Below are 27,218 nucleotides of genomic sequence, written 5' to 3'. Positions count from 1 at the left end.
GGGAAAGATTTTTGTCATTTTTGTTGTTTTGTTTTTTAAACGAGTAATGGGGCGATCTGCGATTTTTTTTGCGGGACTGCGACATTGCGGCAGACAGATCGGACCCTTGACTGACATTTTTGACACTTTTGGGGTTACCAGTGACATTACTGCAGTAATCAGTGCTATACATATGCACTGTTACTGTAAAAATGACACTGACAGTGAAGGAGTTAACTGTATTGGAGAGGGAGGGGTTAAGTGTGTCCTAGGGGCGTGTTTCTAACTGTGATTGGCTGTGGCTACTAGTGTAAGAACAGAGATCAACGGTCCTACATAGTAGAACCGTCTGAACTCCATTCTTACACAGGGAAGAATGACAGGCGGCTTTGTTTACATCAGCTGCCTGCCTTTCTTCCGGTGTAACGGACGATCCTGAGTGCCCGGCGGACATCGGGTCCATCGGGCACACGCGCAGGGGGGGTCCGTAACCGCGCGGGAGCGCGCCTCCGGCGGCGCGCACTCGCTCCCTAGAGCCTCACAGGCTAGCGACGTAGTACTACGTCGCTTTGCCTGTGAGGGGTTGACCGCCACAGTAAATAGTCGTGCGGCGGTCGGCAAGCAGTTAAACATGCACGTTGATTCTTGGGCCATTTACCAGTCTCTACATAATTTTGGTGTCTTCATAAAAGGGAAATGTGGCTATGCCTATATCTCGTGGGGGGAGGGGGGGGGTGCTTCTTGCTCCAGGGAAGGTATAATATATCTTTTTTTCCTCTTTGAAATATTGTAGGGTGTGTGTGTGGATATGAAAGGCTTGACACATATGCTTACCCTTCCACATGCTGTGTGGCTCCTTCCACACCTTTTGTGGCTATCTATCTCGTGGCATTCGTGTGGAAGGGTGGCATACAGCTATGGCATTAAATAAATAGGATTACCTAAACTCGCTGAGAGCCCAAAAAAGATGCAAAAAGCTAAATCTAAGCTGCATGGAGATGCCTACGTTCACATGTTTATGAATTTCATGAAGATGTGTGATTATTTTGGTATATACGTAGACGTACATAAATTTAGTCTTTTTCTTTACATCTTCTAAGTCTTGCTTTTGTTTCCTCCTGCCGGTTCCTCCAGGCAGCAATAATAGCATCATCATCATCCATTTCTTCTGCTTCCTCTTTGTTCTTTCTATACTGAGACCGTCTTCCCTCAGAACTTTGACTTTCCATTGGATCTCCATTCTCTTTGTCCTCGTCATCTTCACTCTTCCTGAAGTTAGGAGTAAATTTTCCTTTGGAGCTGAAATTAAAGGAATCTGTCTCAGTGGAATCTTCAGGATCTTGAAAACGACTTGTTCTAGATCTCCTAGTGCTGGAGAGGTCAAAGTCGTCCAATCCGTTTCTGTCTTCTGAATGGTCACTGAAGTGGGGTTCTGGGCTCTCATCCTTCATGTACTGAGAGTCGTGAGCTTTAGACTTCCATACGTAGTTGCTTTCTTCTTCTGAGGATGCTGAAAACCTTGATGAAGTTCGTTGGGTGTCTCTGTAATTCTGGTAAGATGAAGAAGCATCTTTGTCTTCTTCTGTGAATCTCCTGCTGTATCCACCAACTTCAGAATTTGTCTCTGTCTGATGGTCTGATCTCCTTACAATCTTTTCAGAAATTTTCTCACTTTCTGATGTTCTGTTTTCGGTTTTCACATTACTGAGCCATTTGCTGATATTCCTCTCCAGCTCAGAGCTGGTACTCTTGGAACTGGAAAACTGACTGCCTGAATAGGAGGCCTTTTCACTCTTGTCCCATCCTCGACTTGTAGCCAGTCGGGAACTCTGAAAGTTTGCACTTGAGATGCTCTCCTTCTCTTCTTCTTCCTTGTCATTGTCTTTTGCTTTTTTCTTTTTGAACAAATAGCTGCGCTTGTTATCAGACACAACTTTTTCCTTACGATATTGGGATAATTTTCCAGTGAGCTCCTCTCTCATTTCATTTTCTTTCTGGTTAAGCTTTTTCAAGTCGACATCATCCATGAAGAGTCCATACAAAGGCACACTGGTTTCGGTGATCTTCCTCTTTGCACTTGATGTGTTTGCATTTGAACTCATTGATGTGTTGTAAGACAACACAGAGTCCGTACTCTTAAAGTCCCGTTGCTGCAGCCCAGAACCAGAAAGGCAGGATCCAACAGCTGCACCAAGTATTGAAGATCTGTCGTCATCCGCTCTTCTTCCAAGATCTCCAGAAGCCATGCTCATAGCTGAGGAAGCTCGGGACATCATCATGATCTCATTCGTTTTTTGAGCTATGGTTTCATTCACCACATTTGCTATCCAGTTTTGAATGCTTGCAACAGCATCTCCAGCACCAGGAGGCAGATTGAGCGGAGGAGCTAGGGATACCTGGGCTTGATTTGCCTGAGACACTCGTGATCTGTTGCTTTGCATGCTTAAAACAGATGCTGTGTCACTAGCACCACTAGCCGACTGGGCACTGGCAAAAAGGGCAGCTAGCGGGAGAGTACCACTCAATGAACTTTCATTATCCCAACCACAAATAGATTGGCTCTCCTCTAAATTCTGCTTGGAGCGTTCCAGGAGCTCAGCCCTCCTCTGCCTTCGTTTAACAGCTGTGCTGTCTTCGCCTTTGGCAATTTCGACAATTTCATCTTTATTTTCATTGCCCACTTTCTTTTGTTGTTTTAATTTCCACGCTTGGTAAGCTGTTACATCAACATCCGACTGGCTGGTTTCATCATCTTCTCTCTTTTTGTTTTCATCTTTATTTTGAGAATCAGAAGCTTCTGAATCCTTTTTGTGGAAACCAAACTGAATTCTTTTAACCTTCCACCTCTCCAGTGGAGTGAGCTTACTTTTGTTGTTCTTGCAAAAGTTGAACAGGGAACCTCCCTCTGAGCAAAGACTTTCCTCATCAATGTCCTTGACTCTACTTTTCTCCCCTTTCTCAGCCTTGGTCTTGGCTTCCTTTTCAATTTCCAAGAGTCTTTCATTCCACATGTCCCAGGTACTGTCTGTAGATACGGAGTCTGATCTTCTCTTTATCTTTCTGCTTGCAGCAAATTGCTGTTTTAGCATTCGAATCTCCTGAGAGGTGACGCTTTCTACATCGCTTATTTCACTTGGCGAATATCTTCTCTCGCTCATTAGAGAACTAACATCATCTCCAAGGTCGAGGGATTGATATTTACTGTTTTCTTTCTGCCAGTTGTAAACCATCTGCCGAACGTAATCTTCATCTGCGTCTTCTGGAAGTATAGGGCCTTGTCCACTTTCTTTTGTTGGTATCTCTTTAGGTGGAAGCCCTTGTTTTCTTCTCCATTCTTCATAAAGTTTTTCTTCTTCATCTTCGTCAATGAGTGTAGGCTGTTTTGAAACCACACTTGACTTTCCCATCATGCTCATGGCACTACCCATGATGCTAGTTGTATCTTCTTCCTCCACTGTAATAGAGTGAGCCTTGGCACCCATGACACTCTCCACATCTTCTTCCTCTACCATTATGGAATGAGCCTTGGCTTGTATGACGGAACCTTGACTGGTATTATCATCATCGTCATCAACGTCAAAATATTCACGTTCTTCAAGCAGGGTTTCATTAAGTTCTCTGAGCTGTTTAATAAAGCCGTCGTTGGGGTAGATTGCTCGCTTTTTGCGTAACGTCATTAGGGCTTCTAGAATGGTCATGTGGTGAAAGATCATCAAGTAGGCTGCGAACAACACTGCTGATCTGCTCATGCCCATCTCACTGTTCACCAGAACTTTACCTGTAAAAAAAGAATGAAATGTCATTGCTCTAAAAGATTAAAATATCCTAAATAAAATATAACTTGACAAGCTTTTAGATGTTAGTTGATTTTTTAGGTTTGCATTTACAGTATATGTCAGGTGTATAATGTAAATTTAGAGTTTTTGTAAAAGCTTGATACTTGAAGAACTCAAGCTCTGTTGAGCTTTTATGGCTATTTGTTTTTCCATGTGGAAGGATTTTCTTCATTTCCTGTTCTAGTGACAATGGATGGGCAGTTCTCCAAAGAAGACACACTCATCCATTAACCTTCTTAGCGGTATTCCCGAGCGTGGCTCGGGGTTAAATTTCAGAGCCAAAAGCGGTAGCCCCGAGCCACACTCGGGGTACCGCCAGAAGCATCGCTGGATCCTGAAAGCGGGGTTACTTACCTTGTCACCGGGATCCAGCGATGTATCCCAGCGGTGTCTAGCGGCGGATCTTCCTCCCGATCCTCTCCGTGCCCCGGCTTCCGTCTCCTGCGACGTGACGTTCGCAGGGGGGTGGAACCGGCGGCAAATTCAAATGTAAAACACACCAAACACACTGATACAATGCAAAATAACAAAAAATCACATCCGTTTGCCCCCCAGTGCCCTTTCCTGCAGTTTTACTGTACTTTTTATGTATATATATATATATATATATATATATATATATATATATACGTATATATATATATATATATATATTTATATACACGAATATATATATATATATATATATATATACAAATATATATATATGTATATATATATATATATATATGTATATATACAGTATATATATATATATACATACATACTTTAATTTATTTATAGTTTTTTATTATATTATAATTTGTGATTTTGTGTTTCAAACTTTATCATACCCGAGATGTTATAAAGAAGAACGCACAGTAAAAAGAAATCATATGTAAATAGTTGGTTTGGGCTGCTCATTCTTAAGAATTACATGCAAAATAATGGTACCGCTTTCAGCATCTAAGATCCGAAAGAATCATACCGCCAGGGAGGTTAAAAGCACTTTCTTTTAATATGGCGGGAAAGGATAAGAACTTTTGTAAGTCCAGTTTTTTGTTTGAAGAAATTTCATCAACTTTCTAATCCTGTGATGGTGGCCACCACCAGGACAGAAAGTGAGAAATCTTTTATTTTTTTTCCCTCTCTCTTTCTCAAAATCCTCTGTTGTTATTCCTGATAAATAAAAACGTTTTAATTGCAACCAAATTAGCTGATTGGTTTACTTCAGCGGTCTCCAAACTGCAGCCCGGGGGCCAGATGTGGCCTTTTGCTTGCTTTTATCTGGCCCTTGGGGCATTATTCCATTATGTGTGCTCCAGGGCCACTGCACCCTATAACAAGGAAATGCGCTATTTTTAGGGTGCCACTGGACTTGGGTCAGGTCTCTGACAAGACATGATAGATATATTTATAAGCTATATTACCAAAAGTATTGGGACGCCTGCCTTTACACGCACATGAACTTTATTGGTACCCCCGTCTTAGTCCAAAGGGTACAATTTTGAGTTGACCCACCCTTTGCAGCTATAACAGCTTCAACTCTTCTGGGAAGGCTACATATAAGAAAAGAAAAAGAAGGCGCAAACACCTAGTGCATTACCCGTGGTCACCATAAAAAATGTTTTAACAAAATGGCAAGACAAGACAAGGAGAATAATAAAATTGCATTACAAGAATCCCCCACACATGGAATGGAACATGTCCTTGTAGATAGGACCGCTAACGTGTTTCGGGAGTCAAGCTCCCTTCATCAGAGCTCCACTCTAATTCATCCCAAAGGTGTTCTATCGGGTTGAGGTCAGGACTCTCATGGTCCTTCACCCCAAACTCGCTCATCCTTGTCTTTATAGACCTTGTTTGTGCACTTCTCCTGTGTCACAAACAGGAGCCGGGGGGGGGGGGGGCTTGCCTTAAAGCGGAATTTCCACTTTTGTCCTTTCAAAAGTCAAGAAATCGTTTTTAAGCTACGCCAACCACACAATTTCACTAAAAATAAAACTGTTTTCAGAACGTTTTATTCAATTTTCTAATACTTAAATGGAATTCTGGGAAAACTCTAACTACTCTTAGAACTATTCCCCTCTGCCCTCCTAACACCTTAGCTGACTAACCTATGTGAGAAAGATGTTTTAACAGTAGTTAGGGCTATCCCAGAATTCCACTTTAATGGGGTTAAATCAGCACTCATTTTCAACTGTAGTAACAAGGAAAATCAAAGGGGAAGGATGGAAACTGATTCTCAAACAAATAAAATTCTGTGAATGTGGTTTTCAAACGGGAAAATTTGTGCTTATTGTAATGCAAATGTGCATCCCAAAATTGAACATAGAATTGAAACCAATGACATGGTAATTGAAGAAAAAAAAATATCAGAGTTTTCTTACAAAATTTGTTGAGTACTGTCAAATGCTTTAGCAACAATTTTTTCGGAATTTCTGTACGAACATTTAAATGAACTTTAACGGTCCTTTCACGCGGGTTTTCCGCCCGGTGGACTCCATTTTGCTCAGCGGGGATCGACCCGCCAATCCCCGCTGAGCAGGTGGATGACAACTCCATCTCCGCGTACTTTGCAGAGACAGACCTGTCAGATCCCCGCTCTCCTCTATGGGGAGATCTCATGAAAATGGACCGCCTGTCCATTTTCATCCGATCCGATCCTCCAGACGGATGGAAAATATAGTTTCCACCCGCCTGGATTTCACAGACAGGATTGGATCAGAGAGCAGCGGGTGTCAGCAGACATGTCACCACTGACATCCGCTGCTCCATAGGGGTGCACGGAGCATCCGATCAGATCCGCCTGAGAAAACTGACAGGCAGAACTGATCGGAAAGCCCGTGTGAAAGGGGCCCTTACTGGAGTAAGCAACTTCTTAATCTTTTAGTTCAGGGAAGCAGCAATCAGACAGCAGGAGCCAGCAGTTTTGAAAGTTGTTAACTGCAAGTGCTGGGATAAGAATTTTAACAAATAGTTTACTAAGGAATGTATATTTTTTTTGTACTCAATGCATTAGACCAAAAAAAAAAAGGCAAGGGTTTAGTACTACTTTAGGAATGCAGTGGGAGTGGCTTCTCTACTGAGTAGCGCAAAGGGAAGGTCAGGGTAGCCATCACCAGTGCTTCTATGTCCAGGCGGGACAGTGCTTTGAAATATGCAGAACTATGGGACCTGAAAATTGATGTCACCCCCTCTTTTATGAAGCCATATTGTACAAAGGAGGTGAGAGGATCCCAAAAATATGTGCATTATTTTATAAATTGCTTGTCAGATATAGGGATTCCTTTATTTTTTTCCGTGTGTATTTAGCTGTTGTAGCTGGAGATGCCCTTTAAAGTAGATCAATTGGATGATGTTTTGGGGTTGATTTACTAAAACTGGAGACTCCAAAATCTGGTGCAGCTCTGCGTGATATCCAATCAGCTTCCAGATTTTATTGTCAAAGCCTAATTGAACAGGCTGAAGCTGTTATAAGATGTTAGAATCTGATTGGCTACCATACACAGCTGAACCAGATTCTGCACTCTCCAGTTTTAGTAAATCAACCCCTTTGGGCTCTTTCACACGGGCGATCCGATCAGATCCGCCTGTCAGTTTTTTAGGTAGATCTGATCGGATCTTCCATACAGCTCTATGGGGCAGCGGATGTCAGCGGAGACACCTCCGCTGACACCCGCTGCCATCCGTATCCGATCCTGTCCGTGAAATCTGGACGGATGGAAACCCTATTTTTCCATCCGTTCAGGGATCGGATCGGATCAGATCGGATGAGAGCGGACAGACGGTCCGCTCTCATCCGTTCCCCTATAGAGAGCAGCGGGAGCTGTGACACCTCTCTCTCCGCACTGCAAGCGGAGACGGAGCTGTCATCCGCCGGCTCAGCGGGGATCGGCGGATCAATCCCCGCTGAGCAGCACGGATCCACCTACGGAGGTGGACCATGTGAAAGAGCCCTTAGTGTGCTAAAATAACTACTGTATGTATCAATTGCCTTCTTTTTTAATAGTGACAATGGTGGGCCATACCTGTGCCATGTGTCAGCATGGCTGCATGTAGTCTCCACCAGGGGGGACATGTGATAGGGAGCACATTATGGAGACTGTTGTCGCCCCATAATAGGAAGTGTCTGAATAAAGGTCTTTATGGCAGGATTTTCAGGTATTCTTTATTGGCTACTTTCACACTTCTGCGACTTGGGATCCCGCTTGTGAGACCCTAAGTTGCAGGACACGTGAAATCCAATGTATGTCTATGTCTATGAGAGCTGTTCCTATCGATACTACTGAACTCCCTGTGACTTCAGAAAAAGTTCCTGCACTACTTTGGTCCAACTTTTGATGTGACTTGGTCCAGAGCATAAAAAGTCATATCAAAGTCGCACCAAAAGTAGCAATGCAAGCCGCACGACTTTGTCGGCTCACAAATATATAAAACGAGCCTTAATGAGAGATGCAGATTTTTTAAAAAATTGGGTCGTTGGAGATCCGTGTTGTGGTGTAAGGATTGAAAGGCACTGGAGAGATTAGCATCCCTAGCGTGGGCAGAAGAAACTCAATTCTGGCCCCAAATTCTAGGCATAAGCACGATTGGAATTGAGGCCATTTGTGCCAGTTTGAGCCAAGTATCTCTCTCCCCTGTTTCAGATCAGATACCCCCGTGTTTTGTGGGCGGGTTTCCCCTGTTTTGGGCCTGGACACTGTCACACCGTCCCACTCCCTTTGGAACATTAGGAAACTACCTGATTATCTAAGGTGGATGTAAACACATCCCTCTGAGACCATAATTCAGCTATCCACCCATTTAAACCCTCTTTACTAAGTACCCCTGAGGAAGCCAGAAAGGCGAAACGCGTCAACGGAAGTCTGCTGCCCTCCTTTACTCACACCAGTCATACTGAATGATACAGCAGATCTAAGGAGGGGTCCAAACTTTGATAGTTTGAGGGTGGTGAATGTATGTGTTTTTATCATTCCTGGGTATAAGGATTGTATTTGTGATTCAGGAAAATACTTTTATTGTAAGCGAATGAAGTAAATCATTTTTATGAACTGTGTTTTTTTAATCATTCTGAGTGGGAAAGTAAGCACCGTGAAAGTTCCGTTTTATTTTCTCTTTTTTTCTTTTTTTAAATTCACTATTGGGATGTGGTGCTGACGCGACTGACTAGGACATCACTTTATTATTTAAAAAAAAAGGTTGATAATTACTTTTGAAATGACATTGAGAAGTTACATTTTTTATGAAATTTTAGCACTACTTTAAACTGTTGTCAGGTACAAGTTTTTATTTAGTAATGAAAAGCTGTATTTGGTAACTTGAGGTGTAATAAAGAACGTGTTATATTCCATCTGAATACTCTTGCTTGTTCCCCCCCGGAGTTATATTCAAGCGGTGTCCTGCAGTAGCACAGAGTAACTTATGTGTGCTCAGGTGCAGATTCAAACTACTTCCAGAAAACCGAGATCTGACTGTAAATTGTATTATTATACTGCACTTTTATTTTTATCCTTTGTTATTGTTACGCCTAAAATATCGCTAAAACCCCAGATGATTCATCACCCAATTTCAGGTCTGTCAAGCAGCAGCAGCAGGGTATTTTTATCCGCTCTGTGGACACAGGGGCCTCTCTCTCCGAGAAAGGGACTGGTGGCAGCGCTGTGGTGTGGACAACTCCGCTTATGAACAGAACAGCAGCTTATGTGTACAGAGGAAGGAGAAATCAGGATTGCTCACAAATCGAAATTTGCACTTATGAACCAATGTATATGGGCCAGCCTGACAGTCCAATAAAAATCTATAAAAGTAGTACAAAATATGTATCTCCTCGTTTCTCCACCCTATGCTCCTCTCCTCGTAGCACCTCTCCTCCCCTCTGTTCCCTTCACTCCCTGCCTCTTTTCTTCTATCTTCACCTCTCCATCTTCCCATCTCCTGTCCCCTCTCCTTTTTCATCTTCTTCCCTACGCTACTTTACTGCCCTATCCTTCTTTCCTCTCCTCAGGGCCGGCCTTTGGGGTGTGCGAGCTGTGCGGCCGCACAAGGCGCCATGGGCAACAGGGGCGCCGTGCGGCCATCACAGCTCGCAGATGATCCGGCCGCACAGCGGGAGGTAAGCGGCGACCGCGGCCTGGAGGTTCAGTGTGGGGGTCTCTGATGTAAGTGGGGCTCTGTGTGGGGGGGTCTCTGATGTAAGGGGAGCTCTGTGTGGGGGTCTCTGATGTAAGGGGGGCTCTGTGTGGGGAGTCTCTGATGTAAAGGGGGGCTCTGTGTGGGGGGGTCTCTGATGTAAGGGGAGCTCTGTGTGGGGGTCTCTGATGTAAGGGGGGCTCTGTGTGGGGAGTCTCTGATGTAAGGGGGGGCTCTGTGGGGGTCTCTAATGTAAGGGGGTCTTTGATGTAAGGGGGGGGCTCTGTGGGGATCTCTAATGTAAAGGGGTATTTGATGTAAGGGGGGCTCTGTGAGGGGTCTCTAATGTAAGGGGGGCTAAGTTATTAGTGATCATAAAAAAGAAAAGTCAAATAAAGTGCAAAAAAGTGCAAGAAAATGTGCGGGGGGGTTCACGCGTGCGGTGGGGGGGGGGGGGGGCGCCACAGGATTAGCTCGCACAGGGCGCCTGAACACCTAAGGCCAGCCCTGCCTCTCCTCTCCCATCCTCTGATCTCCTGTTCATTACCCTACTCTCCTCTATTCTTCCTAGTTTCTATCTTCTCCAACCCTACCCTGTTCTCACATCTCTTTTCCCTTCCACTCTTCTCATCTCCTGTACACTCCATTCCTCATCTTTGTCTTCCCTGTCCCTCTTCCTCTCCCCATCCTATACTTATATCTCTTATTCTCTCCACTCCCCCTTCTCTTGTACCCACCACTTATCTTCTCTTCTCCTTTCCTCGCTCATCATTGTCCTTTCCCTTCCTCTATCCTCTTGTACCCTCCACTCATCTCCTGTACCCTCCATTCCTCATCTTTGTCTTCCCTGTCCCTCTTCCTCTCCCCATCCTATACTTATATCTCTTATTCTCTCCACTCCCCCTTCTCTTGTACCCACCACTTATCTTCTCTTCTCCTTTCCTCGCTCATCATTGTCCTTTCCCTTCCTCTATCCTCTTGTACCCTCCACTCATCTCCTGTACCCTCCATTCCTCATCTTTGTCTTCCCTGTCCCTCTTTCTCTCCCCATCCTATACTTAAAGCGGAGTTCCAGACTTTTCTGTGTTTATTAAAAGTCAGCAGCTACAAAAAGTGTAGCTGCTGACTTTTAAATAAACATACACTCACCTGTCCCACGATCCAGCGAAGCCTCGATCCTCTCCCTCTGGTCTCGGCGGCGCCAGCATCACTGGTGTGGGCACAGCTTGCAGCTTCACAGCCGGGTACGCACTGCGAATGCGCAAGTTGCGCTGCACGTCTTGATTGGCCGGCAATCTTCTGGGACCCCTGACATGTCCCAGAAGATTGCAGGGAGGGAGGGGGAGAGGAGAACTTCCGCTCAGGGTGCCGCGGCGCTCTGAGCGGAAGTGGGAGTGGGTACCTGTCAAAACTAGGTACTCGCTCCCCCCCCCCAAAAAAAATGACATGCCAAATGTGGCATGTCAGGGGGTTAGGACTACCTAAAGCGGAAGTTCCACTTTTGGGTGGAACTCCGCTTTAAATCTCTTATTCTCTCCACTCCCCCCTCTCTTGTACCCACCACTTATCTTCTCTTCTCCTTTCCTCGCTCATCCTTGTCCCTTCTCTTCCTCTATTCTCTTTTACCCTCCACTCATCTCCTCTCTCTTTTACTTATTTCTTGTCCCCTCCTCTCATCTTCTCTCTTCCCTTCATCTTTTGTCCTCTACGCTCCTCATATCCTCCTATCATTTTTTGTCCCCTGCATCTTCTATATTTATGTGTCCTCTACTCCTCTCTCCTCCTCTCATTTTTTGTTCCTTTCACTACTCTCATGTCTTGTCCTCTCCACTCCACTCCTCCTGTGTTCCCTCCACCGCTCTTTCTTTCTTTCATCTCTTGTTTCCTCCAACTGTCTCCTCTCACGTTCTCTCTTCTCCTCTTAGGTCTTGTCCTCTCCACTCCTCTCCTCCCGTATGCTCTCCACCATTCTCTTTTTTCTCATCTTTTGTTTCCTCCACCTATTTCCTTCTCTCATTTTCTCTCCTCTCAGGTCTCGTCCTCTCCACTCCTCTCCTTTCTCTTGAATTATCCTTTAATATAAACATGAATGTGCACACACAAATTAAAATTACCCCTGTAGGTGAGCAAAGCTTCATCGAGGAACTCAGCAGCCGGTCTGAAAAACTTTGATATGTCGCATTCGGGAAAGTCATCGACTTCAACGCCCATGTAGTGAACCTCCATTCCTGTGTAGAATTCTGGCCCCGTAAACACTGTTGTGTTGTGGCCGGCATTCAGAATGTGAGTGATGCCCATCCGCTTCAGGCGCCCCTTGTTGACAGCCACGCTCCTAAAATACAAAAGAAAGTCAGGCACCTGTAAAAGGTCATGTGGTCCCCTGACACCCCTCCTATGGATTTAAAGGGTCAGTCCACCCAAAAGTAACGTTTTAGGTATTGGTGGAGCCTGATTAGCTGAGACATAGTGATGACAGGGCTATTCTTTACCATTGCAAAAACTGTAAAAAAAAAAAAAAAAAATCCTGAATTTCAGAGATACCTTTTTATAACAATTTCCCTATGCACACTGCTATTATAGTGAGGTGTCTGTGAGCTGCACTGTCCATGACGGCATTTACAATCATGTTCTGTTGATTCCAGCTGTCATTTGTTCTGGGAGGGAGAGGGAAGGGCGCAACAAAGCAAAGGAGAAGCTTGAAATAGGAGAAAGAAAAGTAATGAAATATAACCAAGAAAATGAAGCTGCAATGAAACAGGCGGAAAAAGTGAAATCTTGTATTTCTATCTGGAATGAGTTTCGTATTAACGATTGCGGCGTGTTCTGTGTTAGCGATTATTGTATATATATACACAGTTCCATCATTACCATTGTCAGTGACAGCGTGGCCTCATTGTCTGCGCCTGGCCTGCTGCTTTCCCCTGGAACATTATTGGTGAATAGAGCCGCTTTCCAGAGATCAGCCTTCCCAATGACACAGTCCGGCAATGAGAAATCTCCGGCCTGATTACACCATAATGTGCCGAATAAAGGTGACCGCAGTGTGCCATTACACTTCTATAGACGTTTATTACCGAGCTGTGCGCCCTGTCCCCGGAAACATCATCTGTGACATCTATATCTATCTACAGTATCTATCTACAGTATATCTATTTATCTACAGTATCTATCTATCTATCTATCTATCTATCTATCTATCTATCTATCTATCTATCTATCTATCTATCTATCTATCTATCTATCTATCTATCTATCTAAAGTATATCTATCTACAGTATATCTATTTATCTACAGTATCTATCTACAGTATATCTATCTATCTATCTACAGTGCCTTGCGAAAGTATTCGCCCCCCTTGAACTTTTCGACCTTTTGCCACATTTTAGGCTTCAAACATAAAGATATAAAACTGTAATTTTTTGTGAAGAATCAACAAGTGGGACACAATCATGAAGTGGAACGAAATTTATTGGATATTTCAAACTTTTTTAACAAATAAAAAACGGAAAAATTGGGTGTGCAAAATGATTCACTCCCCTTAAGGTAATACTTTGTAGCGCCACCTTTTGCTGTGATTACAGCTGTAAGTCGCTTGGGGTATGTCTCTATCAGTTTTGCACATCGAGAGACTGAAATTTTTGCCCATTCCTCCTTGCAAAACAGCTCGAGCTCAGTGAGGTTGGATGGAGAGCGTTTGTGAACAGCAGTTTTCAGTTCTTTCCACAGATTCTCGATAGGATTCAGGTCTGGACTTGGCCATTCTAACACCTGGATTTGTTTATTTGTGAACCATTCCATTGTAGATTTTGCTTTATGTTTTGGATCATTGTCTTGTTGGAAGACAAATCTCCGTCCCAGTCTCAGGTCTTTTGCAGACTCCATCAGGTTTTCTTCCAGAATGGTCCTGTATTTGGCTCCATCCATCTTCCCATCAATTTTAACCATCTTCCCTGTCCCTGCTGAAGAAAAGCAGGCCCAAACCATGATGCTGCCACCACCATGTTTGACAATGGGGATGGTGTGTTCAGGGTGATGAGCTGTGTTGCTTTTACGCCAAACATAACGTTTTGCATTGTTGCCAAAAAGTTTGATTTTGGTTTCATCTGACCAGAGCACCTTCTTCCACATGTTTGGTGTCTCCCAGGTGGCTTGTGGCAAACTTTAAACAACACTTTTTATGGATATCTTTAAGAAATGGCTTTCTTCTTGCCACTCTTCCATAAAGGCCAGATTTGTGCAGTATACGGCTGATTGTTGTCCTATGGACAGAGTCTCCCACCTCAGCTGTAGATCTCTGCAGTTCATCCAGAGTGATCATGGGCCTCTTGGCTGCATCTCTGATCAGTCTTCTCCTTGTATGAGCTGAAAGTTTAGAGGGACGGCCAGGTCTTCATAGATTTGCAGTGGTCTGATACTCCTTCCATTTCAATATTATCGCTTGCACAGTGCTCCTTGGGATGTTTAAAGCTTGGGAAATATTTTTGTATCCAAATCCGGCTTTAAACTTCTCCACAACAGTATCTCGGACCTGCCTGGTGTGTTCCTTGTTCTTCATGATGCTTTTTTATTTGTTAACAAAGTTTTAAATATCCAATAAATTTCGTTCCACTTCATGATTGTGTCCCACTTGTTGTTGATTCTTCAAAAAAAATTACAGTTTTATATCTTTATGTTTGAAGCCTGAAATGTGGCAAAAGGTCGCAAAGTTCAAGGGGGCCGAATACTTTCGCAAGGCACTCTATCTATCTATCTATCTATCTATCTATCTATCTATCTATCTATCTATCTATCTATCTATCTATCTATCTATCTATCTATCTATCTATCTATCTATCTATCTATCTGTCTATCTGTCTATCTGTCTATCTGTCTGTCTGTCTGTCTGTCTGTCTGTCTGTCTGTCTGTCTATCTGTCTGTCTGTCTGTCTATCTGTCTATCTGTCTGTCTGTCTGTCTGTCTGTCTGTCTGTCTGTCTGTCTGTCTGTCTGTCTGTCTGTCTATCTATCTATCTATCTATCTATCTATCTATCTATCTATCTATCTATCTATCTATCTATCTATCTATCTATCTATCTATCTACGGTATCTATCTATCTATCTACGGTGTCTGTCTATCTGGCCGGCTTCTCAACCCACTCCTTAGCAACCAGCTTTTGAGGGGAGACCCCCACACTGTTTCTGACAAATATCGTATGCAATACCGCCAAGAAAACCTTGGTGATAAATATGTTTTTTACTCTCTGTTCCGTTTGTGAATTGGACTTAAGAGCTTACCGCATGGTATTCTGGCAATATTTATCAGCACATTTTTCACTTTGCGGTAAATACCACATAATCGTTATTTTTTTTGTGAATTTACTTTTTCTTACATGACTGTGTTATCGCATGCGGTAAACGTTGGTGAATTGACCCCTTTGTTGCAGATTTCCACCTTTTGTTATTCTGAAGAGATCACTGTGTGTTTGTCTGTGTCCATGTGCGAAACTAATCTAATGGGAGTGGTTTCATAATTATCTATCAGCTACTGCACCTGCAGGGCTCTAATGAGGAAGGTGGCAGGGTCTGCATCCCTTTAGACACAATTTCCAATTGGGAGTATCTCTGCTTTTTTTATCCCCACGAAAGTGAAGTTACCGTTTAAGATCTCCGGTGCTGGAGCCAGAACCTGACAAAGTGGGGGACTGGTGTGTCCCTTTGTTCTTCCCTCCAGGAGGACTGGGAGACTAATGGAAGGAGGTACAGCAGGGAACTCAGAGTGCAAGTTTACAACCTTAGCTGAAAGCCACAAGATACCTCATGGGCTTACCTAAGTCTTTTTACACCCGTATTTGGGATGTGTTAGTGCTAATATTTGGACTGTTCGTTGGCAGGGTTACCTAAGCAAAAAAAAAGTTTATTGCAATGAGAGGCCTCCATGTGATATTCTAATGGGTGAAGTTTTAACACAGCCAATGCCTGGAAGGTGGAGTGAGAGATTTGTCTACTGGTGGAAACTTTGATGTCTTGGTCTTGGAAGCAGGGCAGCCATCAGAAATTTTAGGGCCCCTCACACAGCTTTAGGCCTGGGCCCCTCCGGGCCTGACCACCAACATTCCGCAGGGCCTGCCCTCTGGCCGTCCCACCGATTTCGCCCACTGGCCTTCCCACCGAGTCCTTCAGTGCACCCACTTTTATTTTAACACTCTTACAACTTAATATATGAAAATCTATCCAATCCAGGAAAGAACCATTCCCATATATTCAGCAAAGAGACATTCCAATCCATCAAAGAGACATCCCAATCCAGCAAAGTTACGGCCTCATATATTCAGCAAAGAGACATCCCAATCCAGCAAAGTTACGGCTTCATATATTCAGCAAAGAGACATCCCAGTCCAGTAAAGAACCGGCCTCAAATATTTAGCAAAGAGACATCACAATCTAGCAAAGAGACGACCTCATATATTCAGCAAATAGACATCCCAATCTAAAAAAGAGACAGCCTCATATTTTCAGCAAAGAAACAGCGCAGTCCAGCAAAGAGACATCCCTTCGGCTGCATCAGCTTACTCTGCGGCTGCCCTGCTTTAGCAATTGCTATTTACTACAGCAACAACTGGTTGGTTGTGTTCTGGGCAGCCGGGGTCCTCGGAACGTCCGGGCCCCCTACATGTGTATAGGCTGTCCCCCCCCCCCTGATGGCAGCCCTGCTTGGAAATCTACCCTTGGACAAAGTGTGGGTGTACTCCAGGCAAAGAGGGGATTAACTGTATACAGGTCAGGAGGATGGAAAGCTTAGGCCTCAGACCACCATCCATGCAGGGGACAGTACTGGTTTGGGTTGAACAACCATGATGACCTGCAACCTGCACATGAGGTCCACATAAGGGAAAAGGCGGCCTGACCTACCTATCTACTGTATCTATTTGTCTATCTCAGTCTGACAGTGTGAACTCACTTTTCAGCGATGAAAACATTAGGCCAGACTTCGTCCACCTCATTCAGGGGGTGGTCCATGTGGTCTTTCAGTAGTTCTCTCTGTAGGTCCATCACACAGGGGGTGTTGAACAAGCTGCGGTCATCGATCTTGTCCTTGACTCGGTTGTAGAGGTCCTCCACCAGAAGCTGTTCAGGGGTCTCCAGGAACTCTGGGCTCAACGGCTGTATCTTCACTTCTTTCGTTTTCAGCTCTGTAATGAAGGAAGTCATGTGACCTGTGGCTGATGATTGCAACAATGTGGGGTACCAGTACTCAGCTAAAGAGGACCTGTACTCCCACCACACCTATAACCACTTCCTGACCGGGCACTTTCACCCCCTTCCTGTCCAGGCCAATTTTCAGCTTTCAGCGCTCTCACACTTTCATGCAATACTGCACCCATATGACATTTTTAGCATTTTTTTCAGATATATAGAGCTTTTTTTTGGTGGTATTTAATTGCCACAGATTCTTATATTTTTTGCTAAATAAACTAAAAAATAGCACAAATTTTTTTAAGCGTTTGCCGACTGCCGCAAGTACATATACTGTGGCGGTCAGCCCCGTGCAGGCAAAGTGACGTATGGGTACGTCACTTGCCTGCGAGCCAATAGGGGGCGAGCGCGCACCGCCGGAGGCGCGCTCCCGCCCCCGCTCGCTCCCTAACTTCCCCGCGAGTGTGACCGGCGGACCTGATGTCCGCCGGTCACTCGCGATCGTCCGTTACAGAGGGAGAAAGGCAGGCGGCTAATGTAAACAAACAGAGAAAGGAGATACAATAAGACACGTGGCCACTCACTAAAACTAGAGGAAAGGCGGTTTAACCTTAAAATGCGTAAGGGGTTCTTCACTGTAAGAGCAGTAAGGATGTGGAATTCTCTTCCACAAGCAGTAGTATCAGCAGGGAGCATTGATAGTGTCAAAAAACTATTAGATGGACACCTTAGAGACCACAACATACAGGGGTATACAATGTACGGTTAACAGCAAACACACACACACACATCATAGGTTGAACTGGATGGACTGATGTCTTTTTTCAACCTCATTAACTATGTAACTATGTAACTATGCCTGTCATTCTCCCCTGTGTAAGTGCAGAGATCATAGGATCCTGCTACCGTGTTTCCCCGAAAATAAGACCGGGTCTTATAATAATTTTGGCTACAAAAAACACACTAGGGCTTATTTTCAGGGGATGTCTTCTTTATTTATCCCTCTCTGTGTTCTAAAACACCTGGAATAAAACAATAAAATTTTTTTAAAAAAGTTCCTGTGTCCTCTGTCTTCTCTCCCTCTCTCCCCCTATCAGCTCAGGAGTCAGCATTATGACATTCTGTAATCCCAAAAATAAACAATGGTTAACGTATCGTAAAATTATGTATCGGTTTTGTAAAAAGATTATATAATGTGCAGTGTGTCTCCTTTTTGTAACTTTATTGTGGCAAATACCTTATTTACCGCACTGCTGGGCGCTCACGTGACCCGCCGAAAGCTCTTCTTCCCTGCTCTGAGCACTGAAGAGGAAGAGACAGCTGACCCCAGCCGGGAGGAGAGGAGAAGATATCCGGCGGGTCACGTGAGCGCCCAGCAGCGCGGTAAATAAGGTATTTGCCACAATAAAGTTACAAAAAGGAGACACACTGCACATTATATAATCTTTTTACAAAATAGATTACATGTTTTTACAACAACTTTAACTAGGGCTTATTTTCGGGGTAGGGCTTTTATTGCAGACATTCCCGAAAAATAATGCTAGGTCTTATTTTCGGGGTAGGGCTTATTTTCAGGGAAACAGGGTATGTATGATCATATATCTCTGTAGTTACACACACAGCGACATCCCTTTACAGTAAGAAGCACGCCCCTAGGGACACACTTAACCCCTCCTTCTCCAATAAAGTTAACCCCTTCCCTGCCAGTGTCATTTTTACAGTAACAGTGCATATGTATAGCACTGATTACTGCAGTAATGTCACTGGTACCCCCAAAAGTGCCAAAAATGTCAGTCAAGGGTCCGATCTGTCCGTCGCAATGTCGCAGTCCCGCCAAAAAAATCGCAGATCGCCGCCATTCCTCGTTAAAAAAAAAACAATAAAAATGACAAAAATCTTTCCCTTAGTTAGTAAACGCAATAACTTTTGCGCAAACCAATCAAAATACGCTTATTGCAATTTTTTTTTTACCAAACATATGTAGCAGAAAACAAATTGGCCTAAAATGTTAAAAAATGTTCATTTTTACATTTTTTTGGGGGGGGGATTTCATATGAAAAAATGTGAAAAATATTGTTATTTTTTTTTTAAAATTGTCGCTCTTTTTTTGTTTATAGCGCATGATCAAAAACCGCACAGGTGATCAAATACCACCAAAAGAAAGCTCTGTTTGTGGGAAAAAAGGACGTCAATTTCATTTGGGTACAGCGTCGCATGACCGTGCAATTCTCTGTTAAAGTCACGCAGTGCCGAATCGCAAACTAGGCCCTGGTCAGGAAGGGGGTAAAATCTTACGGGGCTTAAGTGGTTAAAAAATGTGGTTTTCCTTGTTTCTGTTAAAATTTGCAAAAAAAAAAAAAATCTTTCATCATAAATTTAGGACAAACTGTATTCTGCTACATTTATTTGGTTAAAGTAACCCAAATCAGTGTATATTATTTAGTCTGTAGCAAAGTTATAGAGTCCACAAACTCAGGGATGTGCAGTCAGGGGAGAGCGTCACCTGCTATGAACATAAAAAAACCCCCCAAAAAAACGATCGAGCTTCGAGGGTCGCAGCCCCACCACTGGTCAAAATTTTGGGCTCCTAGTACCTATGATTCCGGAGATACGGGGCTCCTTGCGTAGCCTGTCAGACGCTACATACAGCGCGGCCAGTTTATATACAAGTTAGCACACGCTGTTTGCATTAGACTGAGAGGATGACTTCTTGTCAGAGGCACTGAGCTGAATGGACAGCTTGGAGCCTTGGACCAATTATAAAGCACCATTGGTCCAAGCTGTCCAATGAAAATGCTGCAGTGGAGGCTCTCCTCTCACTGCAGTGTCACAGAAGGGGGCGTGTGTCTAAAAGAAAAATGCTCCCTTCCAGCCCAGCCCTCCAAAATACAAGGAAAAATCATGGATTTATGGGTATAAGGTTTACCCATAATGCCATGTTTTCTCACACAGTTAAGAGGGAGAATCTGCTGCTGAAAAAGTACCTTTTTAATTAAATAAAATAATATATTATTATGCTATATGTAACAACATAATAATTTATTATTTATCGATTTACTGTGAAATTACTGGCTTGAAGTTATAACTTAAAACTTCAGTAATTTGTCCGTTAAGCCACCTGCTTGAGTACAGTTTTTTTTTAAATATAGTAAATTACCTTAAAACAATAAATAATAATTATTTGTATATTACATACTTATGGTAATTAACCACTTGCCACCCATTCTGACACTTCTCTTCTACACGTAAAAATCATAATTTCTTTGCTAACCAAAATGGTTATAAAACGGTGGTCTTTGCAACTTTTTCTGTCTCATTGTATTTGCGCAGAAATTTTTCAAACACTTTTTTTTTTTGGGAACAAAACTAGTTAAGAAATAAAAAAAAACAAAAAAACACTAAAGTTAGCCCGACTTTTTTTGTTGTAAAATGTAAAAAATTATGTTACACTGAATAAATAGAAACCTAACATGTCACGCTTTAAAATTGCGCACACTTGTGGAATGGTGCCAAACTTCAGTACTTAAAATCTCCATAGGCAACGCTTTAAAAAGTTTTACAGCTTACCAGTTTAGAGTTACAGAGGAGGTCTAGTACTAGAATTATTGCTCCCACAATAACGTTTGCGGCGATACCTCACATGTGTGATGTGAATGCTGTTTACGCTAAAACAAGTCCTTATGCTGGTAAATTAGTAAACTGTGAGAATTAATGAAGGTGTTATATATATATAATCTATATAATCAGAGAATGGTTCAGGTTCTATTCTTTTATTATATAGATTATATTTGGCACTTTAATTACTTCTCACAGTTTACTAATTTACCACCATAAGGACTTGTTTTAATAAAATCAGGACCGTTGGTAGCTATATAGAGCACAGTGTCATTTTTATTTTTTATTTCTTCATTCTGTACCAGCCGTGTTCCTGACCAATGAAATCTCAGGATTTACAGCGCTGTTACAGAATGCAGAAATAAAAAATAAAAATCTGCTGTCCAATGGATTCCTTTCACCAGACGCTTCTTTGTCTGGGGGAATCTGATTGGCTGCCTGCATCCTGACATGCGGGTTTTTAGGTGTAACCCAATTGGCTGAAGATGAAGATAAAATTTTACATCTCACTGCACTCGGTTATACTGTGGGGGTTTATTGACTAAATGGGGTTGTGGTGGTTTATTCGCTAAATGGTGAAGGGGGGGGGGGGTATTCCCTAAATGGTGATGTGGGGGTTTATTCACTAAATAATGTGGGGGTTGTATCTGGCTGTGATACCAGCTGGTGTCTCACTGCCTGTCCTTGCACAAACTATAATATATATCTGAAAATCGATTAATTCTGATGTACTAGAAATGTGCAAAAGAAGTCCTTGGACTTTGACCCTTTTTTTAAAAGATTTCTCCGCACTTACACGCGCACATGTTATAAAGATGTTTGGGGGTGGTGGTAAAAACGAATGGCACAGTTGTGTGTTTTTGTGCATTGCGGGAATGAGTGTGATTTTGCACGCACATGTGTGAACATAACCTAACACAAGGAAGGTTTGGCTTTGTAGCAGCGGTACAATGCATTCAGAACTGGGAGCAATGTCCCCAATTAAGTCCCCAACAATGTCTCCAACCAAGTCCCTAACAATGTCTCCAACCAAGTCCCTAACAATGTCTCCAACCAAGTCCCCAACAATGTCTCCAACCAAGTCCCCAACAATGTCTCCAACCAAGTCCCCAACAATGTCTCCAACCAAGTCCCCAACAATGTCTCCAACAATGTCTCCAACCAAGTCCACAACAATGTCTCCAACAATGTCTCTAACCAAGTCCACAACAATGTCTCCAACCAAGTCCACAACAAAACAATGTCTCCAACCAAGTCCCCAACAAAACAATGTCTCCAACCAAGTCCCCAACAATGTCTCCAACCAAGTCCACAACAATGTATCCAACCAAGTCCACAACAAAACAATCTCTCCAACCAAGTCCCAACAAAACAATGTCTCCAACCAAGTCCCCAACAAAACAATGTCTCCAACCAAGTCCCCAACAAAGTCTCCAACCCAGTCCACAACAATGTCTCCAACCAAGTCCACAACAATGTATCCAACCAAGTCCACAACAATGTATCCAACCAAGTCCACAAAAAACAATCTCTCCAACCAAGTCCCCAACAAAGCAATGTCTCCAACCAAGTCCCCAACAAAACAATGTCTCCAACCAAGTCCCCAACAAAACAATGTCTCCAACCAAGTCCCCAACAAAGTCTCCAAACCAGTCCACAACAATGTCTCCAACCAAGTCCCCAACAAAGTCCCCAACAAAGTCTCCAACAATGTCTCCAACCAAGTCCCCAACAATGTCTCCAACCAAGTCCCCAACAATGTCTTCAACCAAGTCCCCAACAGCTATAAGAAGCCAGCATGTGATTCAACTTGCCAGCAACCAGCTAGAACTAAAGGGGTTATTTACTTAAGGCAAAAAAGACTGTGCACTTTGCAAAGTGCAGTTTCTCCAGAGCTTAGTAAATTAGGTAAAGCTTCACTCTGCAAAGAATACCCAATCACATGCAAGGGAAAAAAATGCCATCCAATAAAAAAATTACAAAGTGAAAATATCTTGTTTTTTTATTTTTAGACGTCCTTTCCTTTTTGAAAAAAGTATTTTTCTATGTTGTATATACAGTATTGTTTATTGCTCAGTCCTCTTTGTATCGTGTTATTACAGTTACCAACGAAGCTTGCATTAAAGATGATACAATGATTTGATTATTCATTTTTGCTATTTTTTTTCCTAGGTTTCCTCTCCGCTCACCCCCCTCGTGTGTTATATTAATATGTCTGTGTGTTCTCTGAGAATTCCTCATTGTGTTCTGGCCCGGCACCAAGTCTCACATAGGCAGCATTTATTACACTGACATTTACTATCATGTTCCTGTCTGGAAGTCAAGGTTCCCTCTAATTCACTGGCTCCTGCTTTAGTGCTTTTATAGCCAAACAAGCAGCTACAATTAACATTGGAACTACACTCGGTCGCATCTTAACCACTTGCCGACCAGCCGCGGCAGTTATACAGGGGCAGGCCGGCAGGTTCTCGTGAATCGGTGTACCTGTACGGCAGTTCGAGGAAGCGATCCTGTGTGCACGCGCGCACAGCGGGAGGTGTACGCCTGCACCCAGTCGCCAGCGATCGCTCCCCGTGAAGAGAAAACGGCGCAGTGGCGGCTGGTCATACGGGGTGCAGGGGCACCGCCCCCCCTATCCATGCGTCCGGCCCCCTAATCTAACCATGTGATTAGAGCCACAGGCTCCTACAGGCTAAAAAAAAGGGTGGGCTCGGGGCGCAGAGCAGTGCGCCCTGAGCCCACCCAGTTGTGTGACAATAGCGAATGAAAATTCTCTATTGTCACACGGATCCTGCTCCTGGCCAATCAGAGAGCGGGTCTTGAGACCCGTTTCCCGATTGGCCAAAAGAAGAAGCCATCCCATTGGGCATGGAGGAGGAGGGAGGAGACGCAGAAGATGGGGGAAGAAGCCGAAGCCGCCATCGCCGCCTGCTGCTGCATCCAGGCAGGGTGAGTGAGCGGGGGGGGGTTCCTTTCCATCCTGTCTGTCCTCTCCTCTCCTGTCTCTCTGGGGGGGGGGGGGATGGTGTGCGGCCTGGTGTGGTCCGGGGGGGGGTATGGTGCGGTTGGTCTGCCCCCCCGGCCCATGGAGCACCAGCCGTCACTGGAACGGCGGTCTGCCGTTGTTAACACAGAGGACCGTTGTTCTCTCAGGAATCAATGCAGAGCTCCTGTGCTCCTCCTATTTAGGATCACAGGTCTCTGTATTGATTCTATAAGACCCTCCCCCTCACAGTTAGTAAGCACCCCCTAGGCATACATTTAACCCTTTGATCGCCCCTGGTGTTAACCCCTTCCCTGCCAGAGTCATTAGTACAGTGCATATTTTTAGCGCTGATTACTGTAGTAATGTCACTGGTCCCCCCAAAAGTGTCAAAAATGTCAGTTAGGGGTCCGATCTGTCCGCTGCAATGTCGCAGTCTCGCTAAAAATCGCAGATCACCGCCATTACTAGTAAAAAATAAATAAATAAAAATGACATAAATCTTTCCCCTAGTTTGTAGACGCGATAACTTTTGTACAAACCAATCAAAATACGCTTATTGGTATTTTTTTTTTTACCAAAAATATGTAGCAGAATACAAATTGGCCAGATGAAAATTTTAGAATTTTACATTATTTTTAATGGGAATGTTATATAGCAGGAAGTAAAAAAATATTGTTTTTTTTTTTTTTTTTCAGAATTGTCGCTCCTTTTTTGTTTATAACGCAAAAAATAAAAATGTCAGAGGTGATCAAATTCCACCAAAAGAAAGCTCTATTTGTGGGAAAAAAAGGACACCCATTCTATTTGGGTACCGCATTCCACAACGGCGCAATTGTCCATTATAGTAAAACAGTGCCGAATTGCAAAAAATGGACTGGTCATTAAGGGGGTAAAACCTTCCGGTCCAGAACTGGTTAAAAGGTGAACTCTGCAAGTGGCGCACCCGATGACTCTTTTGTATAAGATATTTATTCTCTCCCCGCCAGAGCTGAGATGTCAGCCATTATAAGCACTGAACATCGTCAGGGAATAGATGACCTTAGCCTCAGCCCGCCGCACGTGGGGTGGAAACCCCCCCCCCCCATAGCCACTACTAAGTCCGGCGCCCCTAGTGGGCTAAAAATTGATTTTTTTTTTTTTATCTTTTTTTCCCTTTTTTTAATCTTTCTTTTCTTTTTTTTTTTTGGGAGTGGACGGCGCCCCTGCGCCCCCCCTATAGACAGGACGCCACTGCACCATCCACTGCTCTGCTAAAACTGTCCACTGCTCTACTGACACCATCCAGTGCCCTACTGATACCATCCACTGCCCTACTGACACCATCCAGTGCCCTACTGACACCATCCACTGCTCTACTGACACCATCCACTGCCCTACTGACACCATCCAGTGCCCTACTGACCCCATCCACTGCCCTACTGACACCATCCACTGCCCTACTGACACCATCCACTGCTCTACTGACACCATCCACTGCACTACTGACACTGTCCACTGCACTACTGACACCATCCACTGCTCTACTGACACCGTCCACTGCCCTACTGACACCGTCCACTGCTCTACTGACACTGTCCACTGCTCTACTGACACCAATCTCTGCCCTACTGACACCATCCACTGCTCTACTGACACCGTCCACTGCCCTACTGACACCATCCACTGCCCTACTGAGACCATCCACTGCTCTGCTAAAACTGTCAACTGCTCTACTGACACCATCCAGTGCCCTACTGACACCATCTACTGCTCTACTGACACCATCCACTGCTCTACTGACACCATCCAGTGCCCTACTGACACCATTCACTGCTCTACTGACACCATCCACTGCTCTGCTAAAACTGTCCACTTCTCTACTGACACCATCCAGTGCCCTACTGACACCATCCAATGCCCTACTGACACCATCCACTGCCCTACTGACACCATCCACTGCCCTACTGACACCATCCAGTGCCTTACTGACACCGTCCACTGTCCTACTGACACCATCCACTGCTCTACTGACACCGTCCATTGCTCTACTAAAACCATCCACTGTTCTACTGACACCATCCACTGCCCTACTGACACCATCCACTGCCCTACTGACACCATCCACTGCTCTACTGACACCATCCACTGCTCTACTGACACCATCCAGTGCCCTACTGACACCATCCAATGCCCTACTGACACCATCCACTGCCCTACTGACACCATCCACTGCCCTACTGACACCATCCAGTGCCTTACTGACACCGTCCACTGTCCTACTGACACCATCCACTGCTCTACTGACACCGTCCATTGCTCTACTAAAACCATCCACTGTTCTACTGACACCATCCACTGCCCTACTGACACCATCCACTGCCCTACTGACACCATCCACTGCTCTACTGACACCATCCACTGCCCTACTGACACTGTCAGTATATATATACATATATATATATACACATGCATGTGTTTGAGATTTGGGGTGCACACCCTAATGCAATAGGCTGTGCAATCCTATTTATATAGGACTGTCAAATTATAGAGACGTCATATGTTGCTCATTATGGACATATAAAAGTTTAACTTTACAACCACTGTAACCAGACAAGGAGAAATTACAGAGAGCACCTTTGTTATATAACACATTAAAGTCTCTTATTAGCACTGAGCTCAGCTGGGAGATAGGACGGCCTTCGAACCCAACAGGGAGAAAATTCAAGCATCACCCTGACAGCACTTTTGTTATAAAACCGTTTTTTTTAACCACTTGCCTACCGGGCACTTTCACCCCCTTCCTGTCCAGGCCAGTTTTCAGCTTTCAGCACTCTCACACTTTGAATGGCAATTGCGCAGTCATGCAACACTGTACCCAGATGAACTTTTTATAATTTTTTCCGCACAACTATAGCTTTTTTTTGGTGGTATTCAATAACTGCTGGGTTTTTATTTTTTAATTAAAAAAAAAAGAAAAAAGACCGAAAATATGGAGGAAAAAAAAAGAAAAGTTTTCTTAGTTCCTGTCAGTAAATTTTGTAAATAAGTAATTTTTCTACTTCACTGATGTTTGCTGATGAGGCGGCACTGAAGGGCGCTGATTAGATGGAACTGATGAGGAGGCACTAATATGCCACACTGATGGGCAATTATGGGTGGCACTGATATGCGGCACCGATAAGCACTAATAGGTGGCACTGGTGGGCACTGATAGGCAGCACTGATGAGCACTGATAGGTGGCACCAGTGAGTATTGATAGGTGGCACTGATGGGCACTGATAGGTGGCACTGGTGGAGGCTGTTAGGCAGCACTGATGGGTGGCACTGATAGGCAGCACAGATGGCATCACTAATGGGCACTGATTGGTTTCACCAATGGGCACTGATTGTTGTCACTGATGGGCACTGATTGTTGTCACTGATGTGCACTGATTGGTGTCACTGATGGGCACTGCTGTGGTTTTACTGAAATCAGAGCACAGATGATCAGTGCTCTAATTACCTGTACAGGTCTCCCCTGTGAGCAGATGCCGCTGA

The 27,218-nt window shown here is 44.0% G+C and overlaps 1 protein-coding gene across 1 annotated transcript in view; it reads right to left on the bottom strand.

Annotated features, from left to right (window-relative positions):
• Positions 1-748: 748 nt before the first annotated feature.
• The window catches only part of STYXL2 (serine/threonine/tyrosine interacting like 2), a 159,879-nt gene continuing 133,409 nt past the window's right edge, over positions 749-27,218 (bottom strand). The window contains exons 4-6 of the mRNA XM_082247011.1: positions 16,865-17,096; positions 12,041-12,258; positions 749-3,757 (exon numbers count right to left, since the gene is read on the bottom strand). Coding sequence (XP_082103137.1) covers positions 1,053-3,757; positions 12,041-12,258; positions 16,865-17,096 — 3,155 coding nt within the window. The 3' untranslated portion in view covers positions 749-1,052. The remainder of the gene's footprint in view (positions 3,758-12,040; positions 12,259-16,864; positions 17,097-27,218) is intronic.

This window comes from Pelophylax lessonae, assembly GCF_965119305.1.
Source record: "Pelophylax lessonae genome assembly, chromosome: 2".
NCBI classification, from domain to species: domain Eukaryota; kingdom Metazoa; phylum Chordata; class Amphibia; order Anura; family Ranidae; genus Pelophylax; species Pelophylax lessonae.
This window is presented reverse-complemented; position numbering and strand designations above follow the sequence as displayed.